Below are 15,236 nucleotides of genomic sequence, written 5' to 3'. Positions count from 1 at the left end.
AAATTCAAAATTCTGATAATTATCTTCTCTATAGTAATCAAAATAGCTATTGTTATAACATAGAAGTAAATCTTACTAAAATAACCCAAGAGTAACATGTTTTATAGGCATTTATAAGTAAGAAAAAGCATGCCTTTTTAATAATGACCACATAATTAATCAGCAAATCATCAAGTACCAGAACTACAAATACATTCACTTGAAGACAGATACTCATCAGGGAAAAGGAATGTCCTAACTTCCTGAAGAACAATCAAGATACAAAAATTTAACAGTGCAAATAATCCTAAGCCAAGGGCAAACAAACCCTACCCAAAGGTACCATGCTAAACGCCAACACATTAACAAGTGACTACATTACAGAGAATGCTGTCAAGTCTAATAAAGATAAGGCATAAATTCAAGAGAAAAAAGCCTCACTTTATAACATTCTCCTTTCCAAACAGTAGGAAAGAGGATGGTAGATGATATTCAAAGTAAATAAGGAGACTAAGTTAATAAGCTGAATGGCTACAATAGCCATTTTTAGATTCTCCCTGAAAAGTAATTTTAGTAATTAGTAGTAATGAAACCCCCCAAAATTCACATAATAAAAGGTATACCCAAAATTAGCAGAGTAAAAATGACACCACTTACTATATACTGAAAACACATGTAAATAGGGCTAATATTTTAAGCAATCAAACATTTACAAGATTATTATCTTAAAATATATTCTGCTTGTTGATATAAAAACTTAAGTTATAAAATACTACTCTACTCACCAAGAATAGATAGCTAATAAAACCATTAGGACTTTCAAATTGTAATCTTCTACACATATAGTTCTCTTCCTAACTGTAACAATCTTAAGACATATTTATTTTCCTATAAGCATTTTTTCTGTTTTATTTTGTTTCCAAGTCATTCAGAGGTTCTTTTGCAATTCAAAGCAACTTAACATTTTAACATTTTAACAGCAATAAAAAGATTTTTCCAATTTAAAAAAAAAAAACTTGATTAACTTAGTAATTCTAAGCAGATACAGTCTAAACTCTTATAATTAAAAGGCCTATTAGACTTTGAAAATGAATAGTTCTTACAGTTTGAGCACCCTTTATTTAAAATACTTGATAACTGAAAGTGGGTGGTATTGGGGGGGGTACGTTTTTTTAAATATTTATGTGTAAATAACATGCCCTGGGAGGGATGGCAGTGAAGTCGTAAACACAAACTCATTACTGCTTCCCACACCACACTGCCTCAGACAACTTCACTTAACACTGTCAGTGTACCTCCATTTTAACAGTGACCTGTCACACTGTAGGTGTGCAATTATCATTTGTGGCATCATGTCAGACAACAAAAGTTCTAGATTTGGGAGTATTTCAGACTTTAGATTTTAAGATCATGGATATTCAAGTTCTTAAATTTTTGGTTGTGAGCCTAGCCTTTAACTGCTGAGCCATTTCTCTCCAACCCAATATTCAACTTCTAATATATTCAGAATTGCAGACATCTTTATTCACTTGAAAAGCCACTTGAGTTTATTGAGCTAGCCATTTATTTTATTCATATACTCTAAAAATTAGTCTATAAATCAAATTAACAGCATGCTAATAAGGATACATTTATGAACCTTTAAAAAAATTCTACACAGAATATATTTCACAAAATCACAGCTCCAATACACAACCACAAAAATTAACTCCAAGTCAAATGTTACTTCAAATACTAAACTTGGGTACACTAGCTTACAACAAATACTCAAGTACAACAAGTTATATCCCAAGGTTTTGAAATAAAAGTTTCATGTAAGGTTTTGGTAATTAGACATCTAATGGAAATCTGGGGCAAACATAGAAGTCAGCCTGTGTTTACCACACACAGCTCACTCTTTTAATTAATAAAACGTTCCTTTTTTAAGCTCAACAGAAAAAGACCTAAGAGCCCTGCCCACGTTCTAGTCAACAGAGAAAGGGCGGTTAACACAAACTCACCTACAGAGCTACAGCTAGAAAGGTGCTGAGACTCTGACACTGCAAACAGCTCTTCTCATATGTGACATCAGGGTAAGGACAGGATTGTTTAACTATTACCATCACGGGCATCCTTACCATCAGTGTGGCAAGACTTCAAAAACTTGTATCTCCCTAAACTACAAACCAGTAAAGATGACCTGACAATGAAGAACTTTTGCTTATCAAAGTATCTTAATTTGATCCATTTTTTCCAAACTCCACTGTCACCATCTCTAAGTTACAGTCTTTTCCCTAAAACACTCCAAATGGCTAGTTGTTTGAGACACCTGATCTTGAAGAATCTGCTTTCTATACAACGGAGTAATCGTCAAAACCAAGTAAATTGCATAGAGCAGCCTGTATGTCACATAAACTTTTACTGTGAATTACACTAACCTAATCAATAAAGAAATGGTAATCACACAGCAGAAAGTACAGAAAATAAAAATAAAGCTGCCTGGGGGAATACTAAGGGGGACCTCCACCTTCTCAGAGGAGAAAGACTATGGGGAGGGGTGACTGCGGAAGGGGAAGGTAGCGATCAGGATGTGCAGTGACTAAACAAATAAATAATAAGAAAGCCAGGCAAGTTGACAGAGTAATTGTTCACATGAAGGCCATAAGAAAATAGGGCAAACATATTTTTGGTTGTCCCCAACACCAAGGTAGTTTGAGATTTTGTACGATCTAAGGATGCTGGTAATTGAGAAATACTGTACACAAATAACTGATCTCCACCCATAAGACCTTTGGCGTGTGGCTTAGGAAGAAGTCCTACTTCTAATTACCTGTACAATTTCTATGGTATATAACAACAGAAAAAAATTCATGGTTTCAATAAAGAATGAATTTCCTAGAGGTAGAATCATCATCTAAAGGAGGAAATATAATGGTTTCTTTTATTTAAAAGTTTTATTGATTTCCTTCACCGAGAAATGCCCTGCAGTAGTGTGTTTAGTTGTGTTTATTGCTGCTGTCCTGGTTGGTACTATACACAAGGGTCTAAGTACTCCACTGTACCTTCCAACACAGCTGGGTGTGGATACTGATGTTTAAGACATTAATTTACTATACATTATCTTTCTTCTATTCACTTTCATATTAATATGCTCATGTTTTCAACTGTGTTTATAGGAAGATTATTTTACACATTCATCATTTGAAAAATATTTAAGTTTTTATGTTGTAATCACTATTCCAGATCCTTTGGATACATCAGAAAAAAAAATGGTCTTTACAAGTCAACAGTGAAGCTGACTAAGAGTTAGGGAACAAATGCTGGGTGAAGAATGTCAAATTAAACAAGGTACCCAGTACACCCTCCTGAGAGGGTTAAGAGTAAGAGTCAGGCATGATGTTACATGCCTTTAATTCCAGCAATCAGGAAGTAGAATCTGAAAAAGGCAGTTCTTTTTGAGTTCAAGGCCAGTCAGGGATACATAGTTAAACCCTGTTTTTAAAAGAAACAAAGACTTGAGGTATATAAGTGAAATAGTAAGTATAAAAAGACTGAAAGGCAGAAGCTGGAGATGTGTGGCAAACAGAACCAACCAGCAGTCTGTCCAGAGCCCACTGAAGGGGGCTGGAGGATGGGAGGAGAGAACAGGAGAATATTATAGTTCTGGCGCACAAGAAACAATCTTTGAGCCAATGACACAATGTGATTTGAGTTCAAGCGTCTGTTCGGGCTTTCTTTCAGGTATGAAGACTGAAAGGACAGCAATGGCTGAGAAAGTGTAAGTCACTATCGAATGACTTAGAATAGTCTGTAAAAACAGACTTTTGTCAAGAGAAAATCAGAAGTTTTCAATGTTGCCATGTTGAATTTGGAAGCTGTTTATGACACTCCAATAAAAATACTAAAGCTAAAACCTGGTAAATAAGAGCTTAAGAGAACAGTCCTGGATCAAGACATTTTTACTGGTTTTGGTGCAAGAAGTACAGTTTCATAAAATTAAATACAACTTGTTAAACACACACATGCACGCACGCATGAACGCACACACACGTGCACACACATGCACACATGCTATTTGCTTTGAAAATCCTTGGTAGTGAGGAAACTCTCTAGTGTGATGTGTTGGAGCAGGATGTTGTGGCACAAGCCGGCAGGACTGGAAATCTGAGGTTACCCTGGCCGATAAAATTACTGTGTAATCCTAAAATTACAGTGACTTAGACATCATCAAGGCAGACAAGGACTAGAGAACTGAAATGACCTCACAAGTCACACAGCAAATGGCTGACAACCCTGCCACCCTGAATATTCCTTAAAATGCACACCAAATTTACCTATTTGACATTAAATTTTAAGAATTTAAAATACAACTACCAATACTTTAAAAAAATAAGAATATAATTCATTTTTTAAATTTGCATTTAGAAAAACAAGGTAAAATGCAACATTGGAAAGTCCGATGGCCAAAAAGGAGGGGGAAAAAGATAGTAATCTAAATATCTTAAAAAAATAAATAAATAAATAAATAAAATAAAAATAAATAGATAAAAAGTTTTCCAGTTTTCTTAAGGTATGTTCTATAGTAACCTTAGTAGATACAGGCTAAAAAGACCACAGACATTTCAAAGTGAATAGTGAAAATATAATTCAGACTATAACAATAAGACTTACCAAAACTCAAAATTATAAAATTTTAAATTACTAAATTCACTAACGTAATAAACTCACTTTAAGAGGTTTTGAAACATCTGGAATAAGATGTAATCCCTAACAAAACATTTCTGAAAATTTTTTTTCTCCCCCCCAACCCCCCGAGCTGGGGATCGAACCCAGGGCCTTGCGCCTGCTAGGCAAGCGCTCTACCGCTGAGCTAAATCCCCAACCCATTTCTGAAAATTTAAAAACATTAAAATGATGTACTTGTAAAATTCCTGTAGTGTAGCAGAGAAAAATTTAAATTTTCTAAATTACTAAAACCTATAATAAATTTATGCCATCAGACTCAGAACACAGCTTAGTGGGAGAGCATTGCCCTGTATGTGCAGAGCTCTGAGTTTAATATATACCAAAGCAAAAAAAAAAAAAGAAAAAGGAAAAAAATTAAGAACTAAAGGGCGTAATATCACTATATCCAGAAGCAAAAAGACAGTAATTGAAAAACTGGAGTTTCAGCCAAACATTTATGGTTTTCAGTTATATATATATGTATGTATGTACGTTATTAATTAGTTCATAAAATCATCACCATCACTCAAGAATAATAGTCTGGCCAATTAAGAAACCAAATCTAAATATTAAACACTAAGATACTTTAATACATTTCAAAGAACAGTAACATAGTTCAAAAAGACTCAAAATAAGTTACTTCAGATGGCTATCAAGTAAAATAGGAATTACAACCAGTCCATCACATCTATCTCCTATGGGTGCAGCTTAACAGAAGTCATAGCATAATGTGCTGCTGCCCCTAAAACCAAATACTTCTCCAAAAATATAATTAAAATGTGTATATGATTGCTTTTAAATATTCTCATAATCAAACAGAAGATGAAGGAAAGTTCTTAAAGGAATGAATTATTCATTTGAGGACATACTGCATTTTGTACTTTTAATCAAGAAAGGGAAAGAACTGTTAGGCCATTGCATATTTTAACATACTAAATCTCAAATCACTAATCAGGAATTAAAGAAAAGGATTTAGAGCATTAAAACCCCACACCTGAAAGACTTACCATTTTATCTAGATGTTCAATGGATCTATAAATCTCCCCCTGGGATTCATCATAGTAACTGTAACGGAACCTTTGACCTTGAAACAAATATCATGTACAAAATAAAATAGGGAAAAATTAGAAGCTAAAAAGAAAGCAAGCGCTTACCAAATAATTTCAGTCCTCATAAAGGGCAAAGCATAGCTTAAGCCTTTTCAAGAATCAGTTCCCAAGAGTCCTCAACATAAAGATAAGAGGCATATTTGGGAAGGTTATAAAGAAATGATACATCACCAGAATTTGAAGATGTTAAAAAAATATTTCATACTGCAGAAACTTTTAAAGCACCAGCAATACAGGAATAAGGAAACAAAAGAGCTTAAGGTTACACGAAGCATTGTTAAACATTATGTCAGTCTATAATTGATGATGAACCCAAAAAGTATGACTCAAGAAAATCTGTTTAAGCCAACTGTCTCAGTATGACAAAAAAATGAAAGTTTATCAGTGTTGATTTCTCTGACAGAAGCAAATGTGTGGGTCAGTGATACTTGTAGCCTACATGACTTTTATGGTAATTAGTATTTTAAGGAAAAGGACTGATACATGTGCCTTGTGCAATGTGAACAGAATTCACAGAAGAATGGGTCAATAGCCCTACACTAAAATGACATCCCACTTAAAAGTACAAGCACAAAATAGTCAATGCTCAGTTGTACTTCTACAGCAGAAGTTAAAAAAAAAAAAAAAACTTAAAGAAAAAACAAAAAAAGATTAAGAAAATAAGTTGCTTCCTACTGCAGTAATAAGAACTCCAAAATTTAATAGCCATAACTAATTACAAATTACTTAACTATGATGTATTATCAGATACCCCTAAGACAGCTTTCAACAATGTGGTGCTTCTTTAATGTTTTCTCTCTGATTTTTAATTATTTTTATGTGTGTTTTATGTGTTTTGCCTGCATGTATGTATGTTTATCACACACATGCCTGGTGATCATAGCAGCCAAAAGGTATCAGTTCTCCTGAACTGACGACAGTTGGCTGTGAGCCTCCAACTAGGTGTTGGGAATCAAAGCTAGGTCCTCTACAAGAATAGCCAGTGTTCTTAACCACTGAGCCCCCATTTTCCTAATTTTTAAAGCTTTGCCAAAATGCATTTCTAATGGTGTTAGGCGTCATGTCTACAGCTCTACCTAGCCCCACAACTGAGAAAGCAGATTTGGTTGGAGTTATTATGATACTTTGAAGTTTCTTGTTCATCTTATTGAAAACGGTATCTTACATATAACACTCAGAGCGAGATTATAACTCTCCTTGGTATTATGTTTAAAAAACATACTATAGAATTCAATATTCCGTATGTTGTGCTATTTTATTAACGTTCCTAAAATACATCATATTCTTTGATTTTCATTTTTAAACTGTTTACATTGCCTCCTGTGCCGTTCAATGTAATAACTATTAGCCAAACTCTTATTAAAATTCTCTTGTAACTGGTATCTTAGAATTAAACATGCTGTGAGCTTTTTGAATGTAAAACAAAAATGACTGCACACTGCCAAGGTGTGACACATACTGCAGTCCCTGAACTGGAAGAATTGGTAAAGACAAAAGTGATCACCGATGCCTCGTTACTTTAATTCACTTTTGTCTGTGTGCACGTGCAAGTGCACACATACATGCCACAGTGTGCAAGTAGAGGTGAGAGGACAACCTACATTGTCAATTCTCTCCAGCTACCTTATGAATCCCAAGAATCAGATTCAGATTTCAGGATTGATGGCAAGAACATAAACTCATAAGGGCATCTTGCCAGCCCTCAACGCCTTTATATTAAATAAGTCATCTTTTTTTTTTTCTCAAATTTCTTAAAAGGTGGTTACAGCTGTGCTTTTCTTCAAAGAATGTGTATTACACACAGTAAGTAATAAGGACTGTCCTACTGTGAGGGTGTATGTTACAGTAGTAAGGAGGATGTGTGCTAACATAGTAGTAAGAACTGTCTGGCCATAAAGACATATGTATATTACATTCAGTAGTAAGGACTGCCCAACAGTGGGGATGGGTGTTACACACAGCAATAAGGACTAGACAGTGAGAACTGAAAGACTGACCCCATTTACCTCACTGGCCAGGAAGTTGTGAGAAAACTGCAAAGAAAAATCTCCAAGTGAGCCAGTCTAGCCCACTGACTGACTGAATTCATCAGTACTATCTTCTTTTGATAAAGCTGTCTGTCTTTTGTTAGGCAATTATGAACGCCTTAGACAAGAAATTCTGCTCCCTTGCCTCTCTTCTAAAAATAAGATTCTGTAAGAAATCAAAGTACCCTCTCAACTTTATAACCTGGACTGTTTCAGGTTTATACCATTGTGTTCTCTTTTCCCTGCTTCTGCAAACAGCCATTCCTTTTAGCTACTATCTGTAAACCTTAAACCTTATACAAAGACTTCTATGCCTGGGTGCTTTAAAATAGTCATTTGCTACTTAAAAGTCCTTTCTGCTCACTTCCAAGTGAAGCCCTGTTTTTCAAGTTACAACATTACCAGGAAAGCAAGAAAGGACTGTTAACAGTATGTTTAAGTGACATCATATCACACATATGGCTTACTTTTATCAGTATTTCTTTTACTTTTAAAGTATTTCTAAACAAAGTCACAGATGCTTGAAATACTTTAAAATACTGAAATCATGGTGCAATTTAATGCAAATGAGAACAAACATAGAAAACCAATTGAAGCAAATGTTTACTATTTTGCTACCTGTTTATTTTTTGAGACCAATTCAAATTTAGTAGCATAAAAATTAGATATATATGGTTGAATAGCTCAATAAAGTTAATTTTTCAGTACATGCAGCTACTGCGTATTTTACTCATAACAGCTCATACTGTTATCATGATAATCATTAAAACTCTGCAAGTATTTTCAAATTACGTGATCAACCCATTCTAGTCAATAGAGAAACATCATCTAATCTGAAGTAAATAGTTGCCTTTATCTTGTTTAGCCTGAATGTATACATGTATGCATGCACACAAGCATCCATATGTACACATACAAATAAATATAGTCAACCACTGCTTGGAACTGAGTCAAGATACTGTCTTCTTTCTTACTTAAAAGTAAATTTCTCAAGATCTCATTCACTACTAAAGGAAATAACAGCCCTAGCATAATACATTGATCATAAATCCATCCTTATTTTTAATTGTTCATTTAAAATAAATTCTGATTATTATGTATCTCACAAGCAAATATATTTTACTCAGTTTTTATATTTCTGGCTTTCAGGACAACTTATGAAGCTGACTGAAAAAAATCCAGCTGTGTCCATTGCTGGAGGGTGGGAATTGTGCATCCTTTTCTAAGTATGAATAAAGCATATCACATAGTAGAGAAAATTACTTACCTGAAACTTATCCTTTCAGAAGGTACACTGGGAAAATGGATTCTTTGAGCCCCTGTTTCAACTTCAAGTATGAGCTTTCTAGCTTTAAGAGCCATGGACACCGCCCTAGGGGCAGGACAAGCTCTGGAACTCCCTAGTGAGTATGTCAGTGGTTTCTTCAGGTGCCTTCCCTCAGTTCTTTTCAAATTCAAAAGATGAGAGGAAAAATAACCCAAGGAAAAAAAATCCTGTAAAGCAGAAACCTTACTCTTTGAGGGAAGGAGGGTAGCTCATTTGTGAATCCATTCCAGAGCACGCTTTCTGAGAAAAAGAAATACAGGTAAGTAATTTTCCCATCTCCAAAGGTGACTGGTGATTAATGAGTGGATTCACAGAGTGTGGAGAGTAAGCTCCAAGGATGTCTGTTTAACACACGACAATCAACTAATGAGGACAAACAACAATGAATGGTACAAGAACCAATACTATGTTTCGAGTATCTCAAAACAAAAAGAAAAAAAATTAAAACCTCAATATTATGCTACACACTTGACCATGAAATAAATAAGCAATGACCTAGTAATGTTCATCTACAAAACCCCCAAAATATCATCAGTTAATAGGAAAGCCTTTCAAATACATGACAAATGAAAACTGCTCTGTGTACACCTGCTTATCACTTACTAATGTGAGCCATTTTCAAATGTTTGAATCCTTAAACAAATCCATTAGGGATATTACCAGGCCACCTACAAGGAGGTCCTAAACCTGGAACACCTATAACTGAAGTCACAGTAAAAAAAAAAAAAAAAAAGTATTTCACAAAGGAAATACTGTCTAGTCCTATCAAACAAGAACATCCTCAGCAACTGTTCATCCTGAAAACTGTTACAGTGGGAAAGTATCTGCCTTATTATAATCAACACTGCAAAGGTCAAAACCTAAACCCGTGACACCAAAATGTACAAAGACTCGAAGTGATGAACATGCAGGCTTGGATGAGATACATTTTAGAAATTAGCTAACATTATACTTCGAACTTAAGCATTTCTAAAATGGGAAGGTCTCTGCACTAAAAACTTTACCAGGAAAAAGAGTATATATGAATCACTTAATGAGCAGTACAGAATATCTGAACATAGTATAAATTTTACTATTACTTTGGGTAAGGTCACTTTGAATAAGTAACTCAAGCTTCTCAAAAAAAAGAAAAAAAAGAAAGAAGTGATATAATTCTCAGCATATTTTAAACTGCTGAAGAGACTGCAGTAGATTATATTTGTATTTTAACAAAATACTGTCATAAGTGCTTACTTTGTAAATTGATTGAAACTGATCAGCAAATCACTACCAAGGAAATTAACAGAAGATTACTTCCATGTGTTAGGTCTGATTTTGTTTAGAAATTTGCTAATCGTTTATTAAAAGTTATGCTAATGAAAGCTGTCAATAATCTAAATTTGTAAACATAAAGTCCAAAAAGACATAAAACAAACAGGAACAGTATATAATGGAGACTATCAGACTTGAAACTTAAACAGAATAAAAATTAGAATAACTGAAGGAAATGCAGATAAATTTGTTCTACACAGACCCATCCTCCAGGATGTAGAACATAGTAAGAATATTAAGTATTAATAGAACTTGATAAATATTAAACTTGATAAATAGTAAGTATTAAATCTTACTAAGCCAAGATAAAAATCAAAAGCTAGCAGCTAAGGTGAGAGGATTATTCATTGCACACTGCAGTCCTGAGGCATCTTATGTGTACGACGATGACAAGATGCACAGCACTGACTGAACGCAGAACTACACTTTAGGGAACTCAACCAGGCAAACAAAGAATGAGCTAACAGAATAGGTTCCTGCCTTTCTGTGCCTTGCTCCTCTCCAAAAGAACACCAGAATACCTTAGTCTCTCTATTTGTATGTCTCTGATGTCTCTCTAAAAATGAATACCTATTAAAGCAAAATATATTTTTATAAAAACAAATTGTTTTTATAATGAGATACTGGCTAATAAATATAGCCAAGGAGAAAAACTACACTTCTGCCTTGTATGGCAGATTCCCAAGGGTCTCTACAGGCAATTTTCTCGCTATTTCCACAAAAGCTGTACAAAGAAGAAATAAACTAGAAACAGAAAAGTATTCACTACCAGTAGCCTAACTCAATAGAAACAAAAGTCCACTGCACATGTATCAGTGTAACTTGTGAAGTACACCTTAATCAATTAAGCAGTTTTACTTCAAAAACCAGCTACTTAGAATTACGACGAGCCTAAGGCAATGAAACTTTTAAGATCTCTACAGACTAAAGAGCTGAATCATTTCTCTGAAATTATTGACAATTCACCACCACAGTTGCTATGTATCATGTACCATATCTTTACAAGTAGAAAAAGTGCAAGATGCGGTGACACGTGCATGTGTCCCACTTAGGGGACTGAGCAGAAGGATGCAAAGTCAAAGCCAGTCTGAGATAGCAAGATTCTGCAACAGGAGGAAAAAGAAGAAAAGGAAGACAAAACAAAACGCCAACCTTCATGAAGAGCTAAACTGTTAACACAGAACATGAATTTAAAAACATAAAACTGACTCCTACTAGGGAAACCTGTGAGTAGTTGTCTAACCATTCACCTTAATAAGTAAGCAAGCAAAACAGAAAGTGTTATACTTGACAAAGGAACAATTACTATTTCTTACGGTGTCACACCTAACGCTATATCCCATATTGCTGGCCAAGTTACTCAGAAAGAGTCTGTGCCCTCACATGCTGAGTGAACACTTAATGAGACAGTTAGCGACAGTGCTGACTAAACTGAGCACGGGGAAAGCTCCATCTGTAACCACCGAAGATAAACACAAACAGGCCTGCACACTCCTCACAGCTAGCATTTACCTGCCTTCGAAAACGTTGAGGGTTTTTATTTTCTTTTTTCAATTGTCACCTAGAAATCCTGTAGTATTTCTTTTTTAGAAACTGCCTAGGTAACTTTCTAAGATCTTTGTGGGTGGGTGGGTGGTAGGTCGGTTGGTAGGTAGGTAGACAGACAGACAGACAGACAGACAGACAGACAGATCCCTCTTTATCAGCTTTATTAGCTAGGCAATGGTGGTGCAAGCCTTTAGTCCCAGCACTTAGGAGACAGAAACAGAAGGATCTCTGTGAGATCAAGGCCAATCAGTTTTACAGAGTGAACTCTGGGACAGCCAGACTACAAAGAAAAACCCTGTCTTAAAAAAAAACATTTAAAAAAATTATTATTCATATAAAAAAGATGACCCCACACAAAGGCATAAAACAGGAATATTACATCTATTAAATAGGCATGGTGGCACATGCCTGCAATCCCAGCACTTAGAAGACAGATGCAGGAGGGCCGTAAATTTGAGGCTGGCATGGTTGTGGGTAACACAGTGAAAGCTTATGCTTATCGGAAGGCAGGAAGGAAGGAAGGAAGGAAGGCAGGCAGGAAGGAAGGAAGGCAGGAAGGAAGGAAGGAAGGCAGGCAGGCAGGAAGACCGGCCGGCTGACCTGCCTACACATTTTCTGTAGGTTTTGTTGTGGTTGTGTGTTGCCAACTTAAGAGAAAGCAACCTGGAAAACAGGGTCAGAGAGCAATATTAAGAAATTTATAAAAGCCTTCAAAAAAGAAAAAACTACTTGCTTCATGATTTTTATTTCTAAAATATAAGCATGTCTTGTTACAGAAAGAAACTCACAACACTGAGAAAAGCAACCTTTATCATAATAGTATTCCTTACTTTTAAAGACCAACTAAGACTAAATCTGTAAGTCCTAAGAAAGGAATTCCCTTCTAAGCTTCTATTTGGGCCCTAAAATCTAAGTAAGATCGTTACATGAATAAAAAAGTCCTTCTGCCACAAAGAACAGCGCAAACCAGACAGCTGAGTGAGTCACGGAAGAGCCTCTGGGCTGAGAGAAGGGCTTAGAAGGAAGCTCAGCTATGCTGCACCCTAAGACAAGCTTCTGACCTCCACGGTACAGACATCTTTTCATGGAGAGGTGGGGCTGCTCTGCGCACTCCACGATGTTCAGCAACTTCCCTAGACTCCTCGTTTCATTCAGAACCTCACCATCCTTCAAAATCTATAACGTTTCCAGGTATTTTCAAACCTTTCCCCTAGGAGGAAAATCAAACTTATAGAGAACTAGTGAAAATTAAGTAACAGCGTTACACATTCTAATATCTATACCATGCAAGACAGTAGAGCTGAGAGTATAACTTAAGAAGTCAGGGAAGGATGCGAGAGAGAACCTAAGCAAGGCAGGTTAAATGCTACCGATCCTCGCAAGAGAAAGCCAGGGCTCCCTACATAACTTACTGAGGATGTTTCCTGGCATTCTAGTGCTTTATCTTTAAAATTATGGTTTTACGTTTCTTTATAATAAAAGCAAAAGGTATGACTTAAAACAGTGAAGAAATGAGTCAAAGAGGTATATCCTAGAAGGAATGAAACTTTAAAAGACATTTATGGATAGATGAAAGCAAATAGTACTCAATGAATGCAAAATCAGTTTACTGAAAGAGGTTATCCACCATGCACCATTTCTTTATCATCTAGCCACTATAAAAGATCCTTCCTCTTAATTTATAATCACAAACCCACTTAAGAGTCCTTACTTTTATAAAGCATTACCAGTGAAGACCACAGTTCTAAGAGCCTGTATGTTCTAATATTAGAGGGTAACTGAAAAAACTGCAACTGTGGGCCAAAAAAAAAAAAAGTTTTTCACCAAAAAAAAAAGAACTAATTACAAAAAAGAAAATCAGAAAAGGACTAGTATAGCACACACTACTCTTCTACATTGTAAAGAATGTGTTCTATCTACCAAACCTGACCGCAAAGAACCTACCATACATATGTACACAAATATGGGGTTAACAGGTTTTAACTCCCACTAACAAAAGTGTTCAAAAGCAAGGATGCCCTCACAGTGTGAATCCAATTGTACCAGTCGCCTTTGGAAATGTGCCTATATCCTCTGCTCCTCCTTTTTAAATGACCAAAAGCCTCCTTTATTCACTTTTAAACATAGCAACTACAAAAAAACTTTCCATAGAGTAATCAAGAATTGAGAATCAGAGCTTGAAACAAAAAGAAACCTTTAACCACAAATATATAACATCTACCATGTGTTAAAACTAGAACTTACCCCAATGGCAGAAATCAGAAGAAACCACAAAGAGATTACTAGGATCCGCTAGATATTTACTGAAGAGTTTTCCGAATTCCTGTTCTTTTGACTCACTCAGAGCTCCAACCAGTACAGGAATAATGGTAAACTCATCTTTATGGCTTAAAGAAAACAGAAAAAATAAAATAAAATAAAAAAGTCATTTCAGCTGTTTAAGATTTAAAATATTTTTCAAATTACATTGGTACTAAAAAGATGAACATTTATTAATAATGATTATGATAACAGACATTTTATTGTTGAATTCTTAAAATCTACAAAGAAAGTTTAAAAGTGGCCTATTTAAAAACAAGTACAGAATACTAAAAGCATCTACGTAAGTAATCAGAATGTATACTAGTTAAGTAAACAAAGCTTTGGTACTGCCAGGTCTAAAATATGCTCAAAAGTCCAGTAGACCAACACCAACTACTCACACAGGCTATCATCTCCTTCCTACCCAGCCCTGCCATTTTACCAGAGCAGCAGTTCTCCTCATCTGCTTTAATTAGATCCTGGACACATATACCATTTCTGGCACTTAATCTATAACCTGCCAAGTGTGACTTACAGAATTGATTATGGCTCCTATGAGGCCTGTCAACTGCACTCTTACACTTACCCTAACAGTCAGATACAAGTCAACCTTAGTACAACTCAAATTTCATTAACATCCAGGGTAGCTGAAGAAGTAAAGGATATATTCATTTCTAGTACACCCACAAAGACACACCCACCCACCCACCCACCCACCACCCTCAACAATCATGGTATATCCAGTTCCCTCTGATTCCAAAAGCTGACAAATTTAGGAAAAGCAGATAGATAACTGTGATTCAAATAACTACGATTTGCTTCATTATATAAACTATTTAAAATTGTTCATTATAATGGAATTTTTTTTTTTTTTAAGGAGCTGGGGACCGAACCCAGGGCCTTGCGCTTGCTAGGCAAGCGCTCTACCAC

The 15,236-nt window shown here is 35.4% G+C and overlaps 1 protein-coding gene across 8 annotated transcripts in view; it reads right to left on the bottom strand.

The window, feature by feature from the left end:
- Nucleotides 1-15,236, bottom strand: part of Memo1 (mediator of cell motility 1) — a 90,752-nt gene that overhangs the window by 4,786 nt on the left and 70,730 nt on the right. For 2 of the 8 annotated variants that reach the window (XM_039111900.1, NM_001029917.1), the window contains 2 exons: nucleotides 14,250-14,392; nucleotides 5,691-5,767 (listed from right to left, as the gene is read on the bottom strand). The exons of 1 other annotated variant lie outside the window; for it this stretch is intronic. In XM_039111900.1, the coding sequence (XP_038967828.1) occupies nucleotides 5,691-5,767; nucleotides 14,250-14,392 (220 nt within the window). Of the gene's footprint in view, nucleotides 1-5,690; nucleotides 5,768-9,086; nucleotides 9,387-14,249; nucleotides 14,393-15,236 lie in introns of those variants that run through there. 5 more of the 8 variants (XM_063261615.1, XM_039111903.2, XR_010052055.1 and 2 more) reach the window with 4 other exon arrangements.

Source organism: Rattus norvegicus, chromosome 6 (genome assembly GCF_036323735.1).
Source record: "Rattus norvegicus strain BN/NHsdMcwi chromosome 6, GRCr8, whole genome shotgun sequence".
NCBI lineage: Eukaryota > Metazoa > Chordata > Mammalia > Rodentia > Muridae > Rattus > Rattus norvegicus.
Note: the sequence above shows the minus strand (reverse complement) of the source record. Positions and strands in the feature narration are given on the sequence as shown.